General features: G+C 44.2%; 1 protein-coding gene across 2 annotated transcripts in view; it reads left to right on the plus strand.

Annotated features, from left to right (window-relative positions):
- RNPEP (arginyl aminopeptidase) overlaps positions 1-20168 on the plus strand; it is a 49708-nt gene that overhangs the window by 19142 nt on the left and 10398 nt on the right. For both annotated transcript variants that reach the window (XM_085899725.1, XM_085899724.1), the window contains exons 5-8: positions 5668-5903; positions 11648-11761; positions 14158-14270; positions 17298-17406. In XM_085899725.1, the coding sequence (XP_085755851.1) occupies positions 5668-5903; positions 11648-11761; positions 14158-14270; positions 17298-17406 (572 nt within the window). The remainder of the gene's footprint in view (positions 1-5667; positions 5904-11647; positions 11762-14157; positions 14271-17297; positions 17407-20168) is intronic.

Genomic DNA, 20168 nt, shown 5'->3' on the forward strand with positions numbered 1-20168 from the left:
CTTGCTGAAACTCTCGTCTGAGTTTGGTGAGGACCTGTAGGGTAAGGATATGGTCAATTGTTGACTTCTGATGTAAAGCCTGACTGCTCTGGGCACTGATGATCAAGTGAACCAAGATGGTGGCGAACCAAGATGGTGGCGAACCCGATCAAGAAATATCCCAGCAAAGACCTTTCCCGGCACTGAGAGCAGCATCACCCCTCGATAGTTGTTGCAGTCCGGGCGATCACCCTTCCCTTTCCAGAGAGGGACAATAAGGCCCTTCTTCCAGTCAGTTGGGATGATGCCTGTTTTCCAGGCAGAGCACAGAACTGTATGTACCGACACGAGTACAGCATTTCCACCAGCCTTGAGAAGTTCAGTACGGATGCCACAGATTCAGAAGCTTTACCCCATTTCAACCGGTTAACCGAAGCCTGTGTTTCCACAAACGAAGGTGGATCACAGTTTTTTGGAGGGTCAGCAATAGGGATAGTAACACCCCTGACATCCAACTCAACAGCTGGCGGATCAGTATGGTACAGCCACTCAAAGTAACCGGCCCAGCGGGCCTTCACTTCGGACGCATCTGCCAAGAGCCTACCACCCTACGCTCGAAGTGCAGTGCATCAAGTGATGGGCTTGGAGGAATGCAATGCATGAATTCCCCTGTAAGCAGGACAAGAATCACTCGACCACAGATGATGCACTTTCCCCTCACAGATTCCTCACACATAGGCCTCCTTGTCCTCCCTCAGTGCACGTAAAGTTTTACACCTCAACTCCCTGAACAGCTCAGCTCTGCCATCCAGCCTGGCCCTGTGACTCAGGTCAATGGTATCCAGTGTCCCTTGAGAGACAAAATTCTTCTTCACCCTATGGTGAGTTCCAAAATATCTACCGGCAACATCAAGGACGGTGGTCTGGAAGGCACTCCACAACTCTTCAGGACTCCTCAAAGCACCGACACCCTCCAAATCCCCATTCAGCCTGTTTGCAAACTCCTCAGCTACCCTCTCATCCTTGAGCTTGCCAACATCCAGCCTAAACTGGGATGGTACCATTCTCCCTGATTTAAGCTGCAACTTTAGAGTTGCTTCCACAACCCTGTGGTTGGTATTAAGGAACTTAGCACTCCGGTAGACCCTGCAGTTCCTGATCATCCTCCGGTGACCATCAATGAGCACATGGTCAATCTCCTTTGCCACACCGCCAGAGTTGGAAAACCAAGTCCAGTGATGAGCCTGTGGGTGCTGAAACCATGAACCAGGCACCCTAAGTCCTGCAAAGTCATGGAACTTCATGCTAATAGGGTTCACAGTTCCAGACCCATGGGGACCAACACATGTCTCATAACCATCCCTATCAGTTCCAGTTGATGCATTGGAATCCCCCAAGAATAGAAGAGTTTCTCGCTTGGGGTACTGATCAACCACAGACTCGAGCACGGCATAGAATGCGTCCTTCATGGTAAGATCACTCGCCTCAGTCGGAGCATATACAGAGACCAGGGAAATGACACCCAAGGAGTGATGGATCCTTCATCTCATCATACGCTCATTGACCGGATATATTTCAATTATCATTGCAGTTTAGCTGATTGGACACAGCTACAGCAACCCTTTGGGCATGGTAACCATCAGAGTGACCAGACCAATAGTAGGTCCAACCCCCTTCCATGATCTCACCACTATCCGGTCTCCGAACCTCAGAGAGTGCTGCAATACCGATGTTCAAATGCTTGAGTTGACCTCAGATTATAACAGAGACAGGTGATCATCCTCTCTTTGAGAAAGGACATTCCAGGCACCCACCCAAAGGGACCACCTCAAGTTAACCCAAGGAGACCGCCGTCTGGTGGATGACACCTCAGCACCAACCCGAAGCACACTACCGCAGTCTGACCCGGGAAGGTTATCCCGTGGTTTTCCTCCTACCATCAAAGAGTGGGGGTCCCGAAGGCTGTGCCCCAATCCCATCATCCGGTGAGCTGCCCTGCGGAGGGCAGCTTCAGAGGAGGTACTCCCACTGAGTTGGTTTTCAGATTTTTTTGTGTTTTGTGGAGTGAAGGGTTTTACGGTGGTTGGAGTGCAAATCCTGTCACCACCCTCCTATTAAAAAAATAAAATAAAATCGTAACCCAAATGCAGGAGGACGTCTGCAGACACAGTTGGGCACGAGATTCTACACCCTCCTCACCAGGAAACTTTGTTTGCGAGACGTCAGTTGCCGACAACTCGACCATGAAACAGGTTCGTACAGGTTTTCATGGTGCCTGTAGCAAGTCACAGATCTAATCTGGCCTGACCTGATGACCTGAGTTGGCTGAAAACATGGGGAAGTGGAGTATCGTGTTGAAGGCAGGACAGCAGCCTGGTACTATTCGGCCTCACCCCTTGTGAAGGTAAGAGAGGAAGAGGAAGAAGACATATTTACAGGACTGTAACTTGCAAAAAATCTTAGGCCACCTTAAAATAAATATTTTGATTGTCACATTGACATTTTGATAAATAAAAGGGTTAATAATGATAATGTTGTATTGAAGAAACAAAAATTTATTGCATTTTGAAATTCTAATTAATGAAATTTCAATATTTGATATGACCGCCTTTTTCAGGAAAAACCACAGATGCCCATTTTGGAATGCTTTCCTTCAATTCCTGGAGAAATTCCATTGGGAGGTAGTTCACTGCATTCTGCAATGTTTCCCACAATTCATCTTTTGATTTTGATTGTTTTTTTCCCTTTTACTTGTAAGGATCACAAGGAATATTTATGCGCAGGAGGAGGCCATTCGGCCCATCATGCCTGCGCCACACCAATAACAGATTTAATAAATCTTTCAATATCCCTTCCCTTCGTGTACAGCCTTTTGGTTGCTACAGTGGTACTCATTTCGCCGACCTCAGAAAGATGACGGGCTGAGTCAACACCCCTGGTGTTAATGCAGCGGGAAAAACGGGGCTTGAACTCGGGACCCAAGGATCCCAAGCCACCACCCTAACCGCTAAGCCCACACCAGGTTCCAAGTCCAAATATTTTCAGTTTCTCTGATGTTGAGGTCAGGACTTTAAGGGGACAATTCTCCAAGTTGTGGACTTTTTGACTGTTTTTCTTTGTAAATATGTTTTTCTGACATTTGCAGTGTGTTTGGGGTTGTCGTGCTGGAAAACCAAGTTGCCACCAAATATCCTCCTTCCTAATTGGATAGCATGGTTGATTAGGATGTGCTTACACTTGTCAGCATTCATTGTTCCTTCAACTCTCATCAAATCGCCAACACCAGTAGCAGCAGAAATACATCCCCAAACCTGAGTGGTGTCTCCACCATGCTTCGCACGAGATTGTAAACACATATCCTTAAACATCTCACCAACACTCCTCATATACTGCCTTCTGTTCCAAAAAAAATTCAAATTTTTGGTTCGTCACTCCCAGGTATCTCTCCCCACTCATTATCATCCAAACTCTGATGTTGTTCAGCAAACTTCAGGAGCTTGGCTTTGTTTACCTTTTCGCAGAATATGATTTTTGACAGCAAGTCCCCATGGAGACCACTTTTGATAAGAGGCCTTCTGACAGTAGATAAGTTCACTTGAACCTCTGATGTCTGTGCCAGTTTGTGTGTAAGTTCAGCACTTGATTATTATATTGCTATTTCTTAATAAAATTATCTTTAAGTGTTGGTTATCTGCTTTGATTGAGTTTATTTGACCTTCCAATCCGTATTCTATATTTACCTCTTCCAGGCTCATTAACTTTATTGTTGCTTGAATGCCACGAATATATATATGAATATGAATATAAATATATATATATATATATATATATATATATATATATATATATATATATATATATATATATATATATATATATATATACATACATACATACATACAGTTATACCTATAGAGAGTTTACATCCCCTTTTCAAAATTTTCACCTTTTTTTAACCTTCTAGCCTGGAATTAAATTGCATTAAAATAGACTTTTTTGACATTTATTTACACATCGTAACCCATAACTTCTAAGTGAAAGGCAAATTCTACAAATTTCAGAATATTAATTAAAAATACAAAACTAGAATATTTGATTGAATAAGTGTCCACCCCCCTGAGTTAATACTCGGTGGAAGCACCGTGGACAACAAGTACAGCTGTGAGTCTGTTGGGATAGGTCTCGACCAACTTTGCACACCTTGATTGGGCAATATTTGCACATTCTTCTGTACAAAACTGTTCAAGCTCAGTCAAGTTGTGTGAGGAGCGTTGACGGACAGCAATCTTCAAGACAGATTTTCGATTGGATTGAGGTCGGGACTCTGATTGGGCCACTCGACGACATTTATCTTTTTGTTCCTTTGCCACTCCAGTGCATCTTTGGCTGTGTGCACAGTGGGGATGGTGTTCTTTGGGTGATGTGTTGTGTCGGGTTTGCACCAAACGTAACGTTTTGCATTTAGGCAAAAAAAGTTCCAAATTGGTTTTGTCAGACCACAAAACATTTTTGCACACTGCTTCAAAATCCATAGAGTGTTTTTTGCAAACCTCAAACAATACTCAAGGTGGGCTTTTTTGAGTAATGGCTTCCTTCTTGCTACCCAACCATATGAGTCAGAATTGTGTAGTGTTCGGGATATTGTTGTCACATGCACACAGTGACCAATCTTTGCCATAAAGGTCTGTAGCTCTTTCAAAGTTGCCATTCGCCTCTTGGTGGCCTCTCTGATCAGCCTCCTCCTTGCTTGGTCATCCAGTTTGGAGGTACGACCTGATCTCGGCAGGGTCTTGGTGGTACCATACATCTTCCACTTCTTGATTGTCTTGCCTGTGCTCCAAGGGATATTCAAGGCCTTTGAAATATTTTTTTATTCCCATCCCCTGATCTGTGCCTTTCCATGACTTTATCCTGGAGATCTTTTAAAAGCTCCTTGGTGCTCATGGTTGAGTCTTTGCTGTGAAATGCACTACCCAGCAGAGGAAACCAACAGGAACAGCTGATTTTATTCTGAAATAATCAGAATCACCACAATTTAACACAAGTGGTGGCCCGTTAACTTGGTGTGTGATTTTGAAGGTGATTGGTTACACCTGAGTTAATTTACCATTGCTATTATCGGGGGTGGGGGGAGGGGGGTGGGGGTTGTGGATACTTATCCAACCAAGATATTATAGTTTTGTATTTTAAATTAATTTTCTGTAATTTGTAGGATTTGTTTTTCACTTGCAAGTTCTGGGTTATGGTGTGTAAATAAAGGTGGAAAAAGTCTGATTTAATGAAATTTAATTCCTGGCTTTGAGGCAACAAAAGGTGAAAATTTTGAAAGGGGGTGTAGACTTTCTATAGGGACTGTGTGTATATATATACTGTAGCAAAAGCAGTTTCATCCCAATGGGCCAGACCGCAGAATGTCTGCATGAGAGACGTGACTGCACATGTGCAGAGAATCCACGGCACAGGAAGAGTACTTTTATTAATGTGGCTCGGTAGCAGAGAAAAAGCTACAGAGGGATGTCAGGAAGATAAGGGTCTTTCTTCACAATCTTTCCTAACTGTGCTAATTTGAGTAATTGCAGGAGAACATATTCTAACATCAATTATGAGATAACTGGTGAATTAATCCTTCTTACCCATTAGCCTGTCTGAATACCTGTCTGGTTGGTTGTTCCTCCCATTCCCATACAGATGTGATATTTTGATCATGCCTCCTTCGTTTCCTTTTGGGGGGATGGAGAACCCCTGCCTCACGTTTGTCACACCTTGTCTCCTGGCTGGAGATCATTCCCTTGTTGATGTGCTCATCCATGAGATCTCCCACAGCTGGTTTGGAAACCTTGTGACAAACGCTGACTGGGGCGAGTTCTGGCTGAATGAAGGTTTCACGATGTATGCCCAGCGTCGTATTACTACAATGATTTTTGGTAATTTAACCTTTTTCTTGATGATAATCGCCAAACCCACAGCTTTCATCATGAAGTTGTTTTTAATTTAACCTTTTCATCATCGGATTCGGACGAAACTTTGTGGACAGGTTGGGTGTGTGACAAAGATTCATTGAATCGATTTTGGTGACGATCTGGATCCGGACACTGGAATTTTTCAAGTGATTCTTCACCATCGAGAGATGGGACCAAAAACTGTATGTAGCACGATATACAGTGGAAAAAAAAGTTGTGGTTGAGTTGTGTCGGTGATGAGAACAAGCAGATTCGATTGTGGTTCAGGTCTGGATCCAGATCCGGCCTCTCGGTGGGATACGAATCGAAAACTGTTCAACCTGTTTTGAAGTAAGTGCTCTACCGAGTGTCGTTCTCGTTAAACCTGCCTTCGTGATGCATCGCCTTCAGAGCATGAATGTTTGGATGCACATGAGGATGTCCCGTCTGAATTTTGGTTCGAATGGCAAGGATTCTATGGTGTCCAGTAACCTAGCTTGCTTAATTCTCTTCCTGGAGTCTATTACGATGACAACACTGTCTCCAATAGTCAGCACGACTAAGATGTGGACTTGGCATCAACATAAGAGGCCAAATAACTTTCAACTGTCACTTCATTCCCTTGTGATTACAAGGATAGTCATTTGAGCCATTATAGCTGCGCTGTAACAACGCCCTGTTAAGTAATCTATCAGTTTATTATCGTGCTTATAAATCTAATTTTAAAAAACTTAATTTGGTTCAAATTTACGTTCACATCCCTTTTTCAAAATAACCTACACATTTCGTTTTTAAGTATCGGAAGGGAATCATCTGGTCAGCATATCGATGTACTTTTCGTTTTTTTAAAATCTAAATGCAATCGAAACCTCTACCATTGCATTCCCCATGTAAAGATTGTGTGCTGCAAGTTTCAGTGCCCCCTTCTCGAATTGAATTTGGATGGTAGGTATTTGTCAATACTTACTTTTATTCTGACTCGGAAGCCTGTGGGCCCCAAGCCCATTTTTTGTTGCATTGTTTGTCGCTCTAATTTTTTAGAAATTATTTTGGAATTCTAAGAATGGGGGGCAAGTACAGTAAGGGTGTATTGACGTCACTTGCCAGGAGCTAATCACCTCAGCTACACAGCCAATCGGCAGTGTCTCACAACTTTTCACCAAACCACGCAAAGTTCATGCCTGCTTTGTTGGGCATTTATCGATGTAAATAATCATAAAAATTTTTGTCCAAATCAAATTTTGCTTGACCCTGCATACCCTGGATTCTGTGATTTCTAGCAGGGGTACCTGATGTTGCTCTGGAGAAAAATTGAGCGGGGGAATGGGGGGTGGCAGTTGGAGGGCTGGTGGGATGGGAGAATTGCAGGGGTTCGGGGGGGGGGGTGTTGGAGAGTTTGAGGGAAGTCATTTGAGATATGCAAGCTGCTGTGAGTGACGGAGCACGAATGACTCGCACGGGATGACGGAGCACGACCGACTCGCACGGGATGACGGAGCACGACCGACTCGCACGGGATGACGGAGCACGAATGACTCGCACGGGATGACGGAGCACGACCGACTCGCACGGGATGACGGAGCACGACCGACTCGCACGGGATGACGGAGCACGACCGACTCGCACGGGATGACGGAGCACGACCGACTCGCACGGGATGACGGAGCACGGCAAAAGCATATGTAGTGAGTGAAGGATTCCGTTGGAATGATGTGGCGTTGTTGTTGTTGTTTGTTGAATTAACGCGTTAAAATGTTCCCTCATATTTACTTTCGGTAAGTTAAGTTTGGGGTAGTTATGTATCAAAATAGTGAATTATTATGCATAAATTAATTGTATTAAAGGAATTACAATACCAATAAATAAGTTTCGGGGAGCTAGGATTCGGGTTTGACAGGACATAATGACGTAAGGCGTGACGTAATATGCAAGCTGAAACCAATGAGAGCCAGAGACGTCGAAGCCACACCCACAAACTGGCACAATATAATTTAGAATTTAATTTGGTGATATCATTGGTTCACGAGTCAGTAAGTGACCACTATATTCGTTATTGGTGTCTGTCTGTCTGTCTGTCTGTCCCGAGCATAGCTCCGTGGGTTTTGATCCGATCCTGATAAAATTTTGGTGGGAGGTTTATATCATGATCTAGTTGTGTTTTCCTGAAAATATGGGTGGAGCCACGCCCAAAAAAGGTGTTTTTAGGGGGTAGTCGATTTCAATTTAGATCTTCTCCGAGGGAGTTTGTCGAATCTGGCAGCGGTTTCAGTATTTGTTTAGCCCAATGGCACCTGCATAGCCCCACGGAGCTCGATTTTTTTTTTCATTTTCGTCCCAAGGTCGAGGTCACAAGGTCACGAACTTAGAAAATTGCGAATTTTGACATAAAAATCCAACAACCGCCAAAACTTTGAGAGCTCGGATGACAATATTTTTTTATGCATAATCTTGAGGTCATTCCCCACCTAAAGTCTTGAAACCATTTTTCTCTATCTCGAACACCTTGCCCGTGGCGCCCCCTTCAATTTGTTTTTACGCTGATTTCATCGAAGTATGGATAATCCGAGGAGTGCGAAATGCCATATAGCCTATATGACGTTATATTGTTCCTGGAATGTTCCAGTGGAAGTTTTGCACCAAAGGTCATAATCCTTGACCTTTGACCTTTAAAGTTCACAAAGGTGAAATTTTCAAAGTTGTGGGAATCGAACCGGGTTTTCAACCTTCTTCGATGAACTAACTCCAATAAGCTACAGCACATATCCTGTTTCCTTATTTTAATGTCCACAACATTGTTTTGTGACCTTTAAAGGTTATGCAAAGGTCAAATTTTGAAAGTTCTTGAACGAAACCGGGTTTTCGAAATTTTGCAGCTAATAACCTGTCACTCGTACCACATCATGTTGATTATTTTTATAACTTGGTCAAAAATTATCACATTGTCTCATCCTTGACTTCTGATACAATCTACATCGTCAAATACCGCTCGTGAACCATTGCCGTCTCCAGACTTGTCATTATTAATGGTCATTAAAAAACCCAGCAGCTAGCCCATGTTCACCACGAGGTTGAACTTGGTCCATGTTCCAAGTTTGGTGGAAATTGTCCCACTAGTTTTGGCATGATTGGTGTCACACACACACACGCACACACGCGCACACGCACACACGCACACGCACACGCACACACACACACACACACACACACACACACACAATGACATTTATTTATTCAATCGATTATCGTACCATTTTCAGCTTTATACGACCGGTGGTTTTGGAGATGCAAAAATGATGCACAGAAACTGAATTTTATTAAATAAATAAACACTCTGGAGATGTTTGTGCTTGCCCCACTGTTCTCATCCACACACTTCCTCCACCCCCACCCCCAGTGAATTTAAGATGATCTACTGTTAGGTTGAATTATTGTGGTAATTATGTAGCACAGGTTTCATGGACCAAATGCCCTCTTGCATCCAAGTTCCTCTTGAATCCATTCAATACATTTAACTTGGCTAAACCCTGGAGACAAAACTCTCCCAGATGCCATTTATTGGCAACCTTGATGAACGTCTACATGTAGCATATTCATCGACAAATTGTGTACGCATGCTTTGTCTGGGAATTTATGGATAACAATGTGAATAATGAAAAGAAAAGATTGACGCTGCACTGTCCAGGTCCTTGGCGAGTCTACAAGGTCAGAAAGGATATTCAGGGTCTGAAGGGTCTTGGGGGTCTTGGGGTCAAAATGGTCTTACGGTTCTGAAGGGTCTTCAGGGTCTTTTGGGTCTCAGCGGTCTTAAAGTATCTTATGGGTCTTTGGCGTCTAAAGTATAGTTAAGGGCTTTAGGGTATTATGGGTCTTTGTGGTCTTGGAGGGGCTTAGGCATCTTAGGGAGTCTAAAGGGTCCTTCAGGGTATTGTGGGTCTTTTGAGTCTAAAGTGTCGTTGGAATCTTGAAGGATCTTACAGGTCTTTTGGGATATTATGGGTCATTTGAGGTCTTGAGGGGTCTTGGAGATCTAAAGGGTATTTTGGGTCTTTAGGGTATTATGGGTCTTTGGGGTCTAAAGGATCTTTATGGGTTTTAGTGGTGTTAACGGTCTTGGTGGTCTCAACGGGTCTTTGGGGCATAAGGGGTCTGAAGGGTCTTTCACGTTTTAGGTGTCTTCAGGGTCTAAGGTGTCTTAACTGATCTTTTGGGTCTAAAGGGTCTTGGGAGTCTTAAAGGGTCTTATGGGTTTTTAAGGGGCTGAGAGGTCTGAAGGGTCTTATAGATATTTGGGATATTAAAGGGTCTTACAGGTCTTCAGGGTCTTTGGGGGGGGGTCTTATGGGTCTTCAAGGTCTTAGAGATATAAAGGGTGTTGAGGGTCTTTGGGGTCTTTAAGCATCCGAGGGGGTCTAAATGGTCTTTAATGCCTTTGGGGTCCAAATGCATCTTTAGGGTCTTTCAGGGTCTTATGGGTCTTTTGGAATTTAACTTTTGAGTCTTTAGGGTCTTTAAAGGTCTTAGGGGGTCTTTCAGGTCTAAAGGCATCTTTGGGGTCTTTTGGGTCTTTTAGGGTATTTGGGGTCTTAGAGGTTCTTATGGGTCTTCAGGATAAAAGGAGTGTAAAGGGTATAAATGGTCTTAAAAGGTCCAAAGGTTAAAAATGGTCTCATGGGTGTAAAAGGTGTAATGGACTATAAAAGTCTACAATTCCAAAAGGAATGTTTCAATAGTCCGTAATTAATAGACGTAGTCAATGTCAAATAATATGTAATTAATGGATGTACTCATGGCTCAACTTTCGTTGAAGCAGTTTATGGACATACACTCAGGGGTCTACCACTACTTCACCACAACGATGGTTCACCATCCACCCATGTTTTTTAGTTTTCTATAATACATAGATATCATGAGAATCGGTTGAAAATTGACAATTTGTGACATTTGACCTCAAAAACAATCGGCTTGCAGCTCGTCCACCTCTACCAGGTGGTGAAGTTTTGTGAAGATCAGAATAAAAATGGGAGCTGCAGGCTATTGAGGTACAAACAGACAGAAAGAACAGGAAAGACGTCATGCAGAGCACGATACTTGCGAAATCCCGAAAGCAAATTTGACTGTAAAGAAAATAGTTGAATTCAGTGAACTAAGATGCAAATCTGCTTCAAATTCAACTCGATCGGAGGAAAATTGAGTATTTTAGAAATTTCACCTAAGTTGTTGACCTTTGGCCTATATTGACATTTTGACCTTGATGTCAACAGGCTTCTTGATTATAAACCAACTCTACCATTTTGTGAAGTTTCGGGAAGATGGGTTTAACATTGTGACCTGTCGGCAGTTGACAGACAGACAATCACAGACAGACAGACAATCACAGACCAGACCAACCGATATATAGTACTTGCAAATCCTCGATTTCGTAAACAACAAACGGACCCAAATGCAATGCCCTCTCCTCTGGTGAGGATAATAATCATAGGAGATGCATTTTGGCTCGGTGTGGTTTGCCAGAGTGAAAACAAGGATTTCCTTCTTTGTTTTTTTTTCCCCATCAGCTTGTGTGTTTCTGACGATGGTGGAATTTTTGACATCCTCTCCCCCATTGCTCAACACGTGTCCTAAGAAGTGTAAAAATACCAAAGGATGATTTTGGTTTCCTTCCTTGGTGTGTTGATAAGGTTGGATTGTAGTTCCTTTGAATTTGTTGTCATTACTTACTTTGTGTTTAGGACATGCATACATGTGCTTGGAGGCAGCAACTGGCAGGGCCTTGCTTCGCCAGCACATTGACACAACGGGAGAAGAGCATCCGCTGAATAAGCTCCGTGTAAAGATCGAGCCAGGTAATAATGCCGATGATTACACAGTCGAGTCGATAATATGGATCTTTTTTTTATTGATTATGGATTATTAGCACATTTACCTGGCGTTACGCGGGAAGAGAAACGTGAATAACTAACACATTGTAGCCAAAGGAAATTTGGGAATTGTAATACCCTCTGCCGCCACAAGTGGCGCTACATGGTACACATTTACATAAATATAATTTACGCCCCCTCCCCTATCAGGGTCTTATGTCGGCCATTTTTGATCCCCTATCAGTTGGCCATCTTTGATCATATCACAAAATTAAGTGAGGCGCACATTCTATGTCTTCTTCCTCCTTGTTAAACAGGTATTTTGCTTCAACATTTACATTAGAACAGTCAGGAGAATTACCAATAGCTGGGAATATCTATCAAGGAGGTGAGGAAGGGTTTTTTTTTAATGGAATATCCAGGTCGGGGTGGAGGAAGTAAAGGAACAGTTAGGAAATCTAAGAGTGGATAAAACTTCAGGCCCAGAGTTTTGAGGGAGGTGCCATTCTGGCAGAGCAGATAAGCACGTGTTAGTCCATGTATTTATCAGCTCATTGAAGTCAGGACATGTAATGGACCCCTGGCGATACAGACATCCTCAGAAGGATAATTCTGCCCTCATTCTGTTGTGGGGTAACAGCTCTCCTTCTCCTTCCACATTGGATGGCCACCCCCCCCCCTCTAATGGAGGTATGGAGCGTGGTAAACAGAGCGTTGTCCTGGGATTATTTACAAAGCAATTACATGGAAACCACAGCAGACAGCAGTGCCTGAAGCAGTTGCATTTGATCAGGTTTGGTGTCCGTTACCTGCTGGGCCGTTGATGGTGGAACAACCGCTTTTGGCAGAAGGTCTGCAACTGTGTTCTGATGGCCCAGCGTGAATTATGAAGTAAAATTGTACTGGTTGAAGCGGTCTCCCCACCTGAGTAGTTGTAGTGGTTTATGTCCTGAGCCGCTCATGGTCAAAAGTTCTGTGAGAGCTTGATTGTCAGTTCACATTGTGAAGGTAGGTGGTACCTGTGGAGGTACCTGTGGAGGTAGAGATTCCAGTGCTCGCATGTCCAAATGCATTCAATGCTTGCCTCTCACCCAATGAGTACTTTTGTTCAGCCAGAGTGAGGGAACGGGAAGCAAACGCCACTGGTTTATCGACACCGTCACGAAGCTGTGACAGTACAGCACCCAGTTCAACCACAGAGGCGTCAGAAAACCATTGTGGATGCTGTAAGACTGCAGTGTGCTAGTGTGGGGGTAGAAGTGAGCTGATGCTAAACCTTCAGTACAGCGTGACTACAAGCCATGGCCCACTCACAAGGTACATTCTTTTTGAGGAGGTGGTGTAGTGGAGGCAAACTTGGAGGAAGCAGAGGCAATATGTGGTCATGCCCAGGAAAGACATCAGTTGGGATACTGATTGTGGTTCAGGAAGGGTATGGGTGGCATCAACATGCGATAAGATGGGAGTGATTGCTTGCCCTGAGAGCTTGTACCGCACAAGCTCTGGATCCCTGAAAAATCTCCTGCATGCCCATGGTCTCCCAACTCCACCCTTTGTCTGTGTCCCCCTCTTCAGCATCCTTCCACTTCATGTACCCCTTTCTGCTTCCCCCTCCTCCCATGTTTTTCCTCACCCTTTCTCAGGTTCCTTCTTGCTCCACATTCCTGCAACCTGCCAACAGCACCTACTTCTCTGTCACCAACTGTGTCGACCTTAAATATCCGAGCCTCTGCTCCAACCCTACAGATCTTTCAATCCAGGCCACTGCTGATAAACTGGACATCATCTTCTTAACAGAATCCTTCCTCCCACAGGATGTCCCTGACTCCTTAGTGTCTCTCCCTAGTTATTGTCTCTTCTGGTTTGATAGACCTGAAACCTGTCCCGATGGCAGAGTTGCATTTAAATCAAGAACTCCAATTCTCGCTGTCTGTGTCCTGATCTTACCCCTCCGCCCCCACCTCCTGTTTATCTGTGTGTTGTACCGTCCTCCAAACACTGACGACTCAATCTACTTCTCTCTCAGCCAACATGGACCAACTTTTAAACAGTCATCCCAACTCTGTCTTTCTCTTACGTGATGATTTGAACTCTCACCACATCAATAGGCTGGGTGTTGGTACCTCTCTCACCAGCCATGGCACTCCATCAAAGGAATTCTGCGTTTTGCTCAATAAACGATTTCCCAGCGGACTACCGATGATCATAATTTGATTGCCTCACTGAAATTTTGGTTGCCCCAGGCATTTGTTAATTTTGCAGCCAGCTTGGACAGATAAATGGTCCAAGTCATAAACACCAAGACCATTGGCCAATGTAAGTTTTATTCTTGTGCATTCCCAATGCTGAGCATGTTCTTCCATTTCCTCTTTGTTTTCTAGGTGTGGACCCAGATGACACGTACAACGAGACGCCTTATGAAAAAGGTTTTTGCTTTGTATCATACCTTGCTCACCTAGTTGGTGACCAGAAGCGCTTTGACGACTTTCTGAAGGTGATGATTGGGTTGGCCTGTTTGGTGCTCCCATTTTAGCAGACAACTCGTGTTACTGAAATCTGAGCATCTGTTATGCTGTTAATTCATTCATCATTGACAATAATGGCCTTGTATTTCATGTATAAGTGTAAGGATGTCTCCTATAACCCTTATCCTGTACACAATATATGTATGCAAGCTCCTCTTTGACCTTGAACACATTCATTGAAATTGGCCCTTTGGTCAGTGATGTAAAAACAAATCTGCATTCTTCTTAAAAAATTAAAGCATGATTATCATGTTCTAGCATCACAATGGACTTCATGTGATTAAGTGAATTATACCTGATTTGTCAAAAAAAAAGAAGTTTATAATGAGCTCAAATTGTACAAGTAGTATACTGTACATCTTCCTAAAAAAAAGGTTACTTGATGACCTGTGCATCGTTGTGACGTTGTGACAGCGGTTGATAAAAAAAATTTAAAAAAAAAAGGAGAAGATAGCTCCATCGAACTATACCGCTGAGGTTATTTGCATTGATCAAATTCTCCCGAAAAGTACTTGACTGAATCAGGAATTGATTTTTTAATTTTTTTTTTCTTTGCCCGATTTGAACGAAACTTGATACTGCACACCGCAGGCGAATGGTGAGTAAGGTGGCACTAAAATTTTTGCGCTATCGTGTACCGTTTTGGCTGTATTTTGGGAACATACATACATACATACATACATACATACATACATACATACATACATGATGAGAGTTTTAGTAATACATAGATTACCTTCTCTCCTTTTACCAATAATTGGAGAGCAAATGAAACATTAAACTTGAGCTTTCTTGGAGCCTGTTCTTTTCTTTTTGGATATGAAGTCAAGGCTCACAGAAGAGCTAGAACATGGAGCAGAACAAGAACGGCACTCGGCGAAAGCGCGTACCTCCACCAGGCTGAACAGTTAATGTTTTGTATCATTCATACCTCCAGCAGGTTGAAGAGGGTTACGTTTTGTATCCCACTGATAGGCCAGATCCAGATCTTCACCAAAATCGAATCAATTTGTCATTACCGCGCACCCAACCCGTCCACCAAGTTTGAACCGAATCTGTGCATAACTTTTTGAGGTGTCCTGCTCACAAACAAACAGACAGGGGTGAAAACATAACCTCCGTCCACCTTCGGTGATGGAGGTAACGATAACATAGTGGAAACGAAGGCAACGCCAACAGTGGGTCACAGGGGGGTGAACCAGCTGGATATGAGCTCAACTACAGCAAGAGGAAGAAAGGAAAACCAGGCATGAAACAGAAAAGGAACAAAAAATTTAAAAGAGGATAAGAGAGAGAAGGAAAAATCACCATAACCTGGAAAGGAAGGGGTGTGTTTGAGGAGGGTTAATGAGGGCAGAAAAGATCATTGGCCTGGATGGGGGATGACGTGAAGAGGTGGGGGGGGTGATGGACACTGGACAGCCATCTTGAAATCTTGGAGGGAGGAATGTGATTGAAGACCGAGGAAACTGGAACGGCATTTGGTACAGCACATACCTCCGCTTGGCTGAACCGTTTACGTTTTGTTTCCGTAATTGGTTGAATTTAAATCCTTGTCAAAAGATTCTGAAAAAAATATATATATATATATATATATATATATATATATATATATATATATATATATATATATATATATAATCATATAAAGAAAACCACAAAGCTTTTCATTGTGCTCTCTTCAGGTGAAATTCGCACAAAGTGAGTGAGTGATGATGAAGAACAGTTTAATAGACACCTATCAACACGTTCTCTACTGATGCGTCATCACCTCCCAACGGTCTAGGTGCGAGGAGCCTGTTCAGTGATCAGCTCTCCAATTGGAGGTTGCAGAGTCTGAGGCGGAGCCGCTCAGTTTGTTGTAGAATCTTCTTCATGACCATCCGTGATCATGAGACGAGTTGGTGTTCCTCTTCTTCTTTGCGCAAATAAGCAAAGCGAGTGGACAAACTCTCTTTTTGCCGACATAACACGGGGTCCATGGAATAGTTCAATGTCGCTTCTCATATTCGGAGATGCGTTGTACTTCGTCCTCTACTCAATATCTTGAATGCATCCACATTATAAGGTTCAGCACAGTTTGAACAGCACAAACAAACATGCATAACATAAACGGTGATGGTTTCAATGACTGGCTATCCTTGGTCTATTCCTACTCGGACAAGGGATACAGGACAAACATACTAGTTGACATTGGTGTTAGGTTTGTGTGGTTTCCCCTGTGGTGAAGCAGTGGGAGGTGTTGTCGAGTATTATTTTATGACTTGTAGTAACCTCTTTCACCAGGAGCAGTGCTACATTGTACACATTTACATCGAGAATTTGTGTGCTCCTCAGACCCTGAACTCCAGGGGCTATGAAACTTTTTTTATTGTCTGAAACCTTCTCTTGAAGACCCAGAGTACAACCAGCAGTTTTCAGCTCATTCAGTCCAGCAGTTTAGGAATATATCGGAGTCAAATAAACAGACAGACATTTCTCAAATGACATATACAGTGCAGTAGTATAATTAAATAGACAAAGCACAGGCATGATGGGCCAGATGCCCTCCTTCTGTGTCCAAGTACCCTGTGTTTCCTTGAGAGGAAGCTCCACCATCAAAATGAAGGCAAAAGTGCAGGCAAAGTATGCAAGAGAGATGTAGGACGAAAATAACCGCAAAGACCATCTGGCAATTTCGACACGATAAGGGCTTGTATGTTGTACGGTGCACAAAATTGTTCACTCTGGGAGCTTCAGGTAATTCATTTGATCATACCTCGAGTCACCTGGTGATCACATCTGAAATATGTCTTCCTAAGGCATTTCCTCCCACCAAGCTGTAAGTTTGGAATTTGGTTTGATACTCGATTAGCCAGGGATTGTGCCCATCCCTCCTGGCTCTGGACATTGAGAATCGTTTACTTGAAATTATATAATCGATGTCCAGAAATGCTTGAATTCATAATCTGTCTGAGATTATTCTTGCACTTTATTTATATACTTTGTCTTTCCAGGCCTATGTTGAAAAGTTCAAGTTTCAAAGTGTTGTCGCTGAAGACATGTTGAATTTCTACCTTGGTTACTTCCCAGAGCTGAAACAGCAAGATGTCGCCAACAAGCCTGGTGAGGTTCATTCCCTTTTTGTGAAAAGCGGATTTATTAGGCTTTTGATTGGATATAACTTGATAGGACACCAAGAGGAAGATAATATTTACCACTGGGAGAAAATATCAATATGTTACAAATATAAAAATTGGTGGAAATTTGGTTCACCCCCACATAAATGTTGGTCCACCCTCTTCCATTCTATCTCTGTCTTTGTCTCCCTGCCCCCCATCCATTTTCTCCCCTGCCCCCACCTCCCCCTTCTCCACTCCCCCTTCCTCCCCCCTTTCTTCCCTTCCTCCTCCCTCGTCTCCCCTCCCCTTCCTTCCTCGTCTCCCCTCCTCCCTCGTCTCACCTCCTCCGACCTTGTCTCCCCTCTCCCTCCTCCTCAGGTCAGGTCAGGTATGGTAGCATGCACCGGAGCAGTGCGTCATTGCATCCACTTTCCGCCGGTACTCCAAGGGTCTCCATCTGGCCATCCCCCAGGCAGATGCCTGGCCTGTCCCCATCTCCTTGAAATGCCAATCAACCTGCTGCAACCATGAGGCACGTGGTCGGCCCATTGGTGTCCTCCACTCACGAGACTCCCTTGCTGGGAGAATCTGGTGAGCAGGATCAGCGTCAGGAAAATGAGCCACATGTCCATCCAGCCACAGCTGACGGTCACGAACTATGCAGGTAACAAATCTTATTTGAGGCTCTCTCAACAACTGCTTGTTGGACACAAAATCCGACCAGCGATTGCCAAGGATTCTCCGAACAGACCCGATTCCAAAGGAATTGAGTCTGTCTCAGATCCTTGGTCAGAATACGTCTCACATCCATAGAGCAAAATTGGAAGCACCAAGGACCTGAAGACTTGGACTTTCGTCCTACACAGGTACTGGCAGTGGCACACCCCATGATCCAGTGAATCCATGACTCTCCAGACCCAACCCAGACATCTATTGACCTCTGGCTCACAGCTAGCAGACACGTGAATATCACTGCCAAGGTAAGTGCATCTCTCCGTGATCTCAACATTCTCACTTCAAACAGGTACAGACAAGACAGCAGCATCCAAGAAGTCATTGAAAGCCTGGATCTTAGTTTTGACCCAGGAAACCCATAATCCCAGCGGCTCCGACTCCTCATTCAGCAACTCGATGGCCCCCAAAAGGATTTTCAGAGGTTCTGCAAAGATCATTGCATCATCTGTGAAATCAAGGTCAGAGATCTTAACATTCCCAAACAATGCACCGCAGCTTGATCTCTCCAACATCCTCTCCAGAATCCATTCCATACAAGTGCTGAAAAGTGTGGGGGTGAGTACATACCCCAGCCAAAATCTACTAGCAACTGGAAATAAGTCTGAGACGGTACCACCACATATCACAGTACTCTCGGTGCCAGAGCATCGTTCAGACATCAGATTGATCAGTTTTGATGGCACCCCATGAAGACCAAGAATCCTCCAGAGGGCATCCTGCTTCACCAAATTGAATGCTTTACAGAGATCAACATAGGCTGCAAGCGGCCCCTGCCAACATTCTCAGCTACATTCGGTGAGGACCCGAAGGGCAAGGATACGGTCAATCATTGACCTCTTTGGTGTAAAGCCTGACTGTTCCAGGTGCTGGTGCTCAAGCAGGTGGTGGCGAATCCTATCAATAATTATCCGAGCAAAGACCTTGCCCGGCACTGAGAGCAGCACCACCCCTCGGTAGTTGTTGCAGTCCTGCCGCTCACCCTTCTCTTTCCAGAGAAGGACAACAAGGCCCCTCTTCCAGTCAGTTGGGATGATGCCTGTGTTCCAGGCAGAGCACAGAACTGCATGCAATGACATGAGTACAGCATCAATACCAGCCTTGAAGTTCAGCATGGATGACACAGATCCCAGGAGCTTTACCCTATTTCAACCGGTTCACCATCGCCTGCGTTTCCACAAATGGAGGTGGATCACAGTTGATTGGAGGGTCAGCAATACTGATAGTAACACCCCTGACATCCAACTCTGGTGGATCAGCCTCGTACAGCCGCTCAGAGTAACCAGCCCAGCAGGCCTTCACGTCAGACTCCTCTGTCAAGAGCCCACCACCCTCTGCTCTAACCATAGTACAATGAGGGACGGGCTTGGAGGAACGCAATGTGCATATCTGTCAGCAGGATGAGAATCACTTGACCACACGTGATGCTCTACCCCCTCACAGATTCCTCGCACATCGGCCTCCTTGTCCACCCTTAGCGCATGTACAGTTTTAGGCCTCAACTCCCTGAACAGCTCAGCTCCACTATGAAGCCTGGCCCTGTGACTGGTTCATTGTATCCAGTGTCCCTTGAGAGACAAAATTCTTCTTCACCCTATGGTAAATTCCAAGACATCCACCGGCAACATCAAGGACAGTGGTTTGAAGGCACTCCACAACTCTTCAGGACTCCCCAAAGCACCCAAACCCCCCAAATGTCCACTCAACCTGTTCGCAAACTCCTCATCTACTCTCTCATCCTTGAGCTTGCCAACATCCAGCCGAGGCTGGGATGGTACCATTCTCCTGGATTTAAGCTGCAACTTCAGAGATGCTACCACGAGGTTGTGGTCGGTATTGAGGAACTGAGCACTCTGGTCGACCCTGCAGTTCTGGATCATCCTGCAGCGACTATCAATGAGCACATTGTCAATCTCCTTTGCCGCACCGCCAGCGTTGGAATACCAAGTCCAGCAATGAGCCTGTGGGTGCTGAAACCATGAACCAGCCACCCTAAGCCCATGACTTCTTGCAAAGTCAAAGAACTTAGTGCTA

Source organism: Eptatretus burgeri, chromosome 10 (assembly GCF_056783735.1).
Source record: "Eptatretus burgeri isolate ZD-2024b chromosome 10, Ebu_testis_v1, whole genome shotgun sequence".
NCBI classification, from domain to species: Eukaryota; Metazoa; Chordata; class Myxini; order Myxiniformes; family Myxinidae; genus Eptatretus; species Eptatretus burgeri.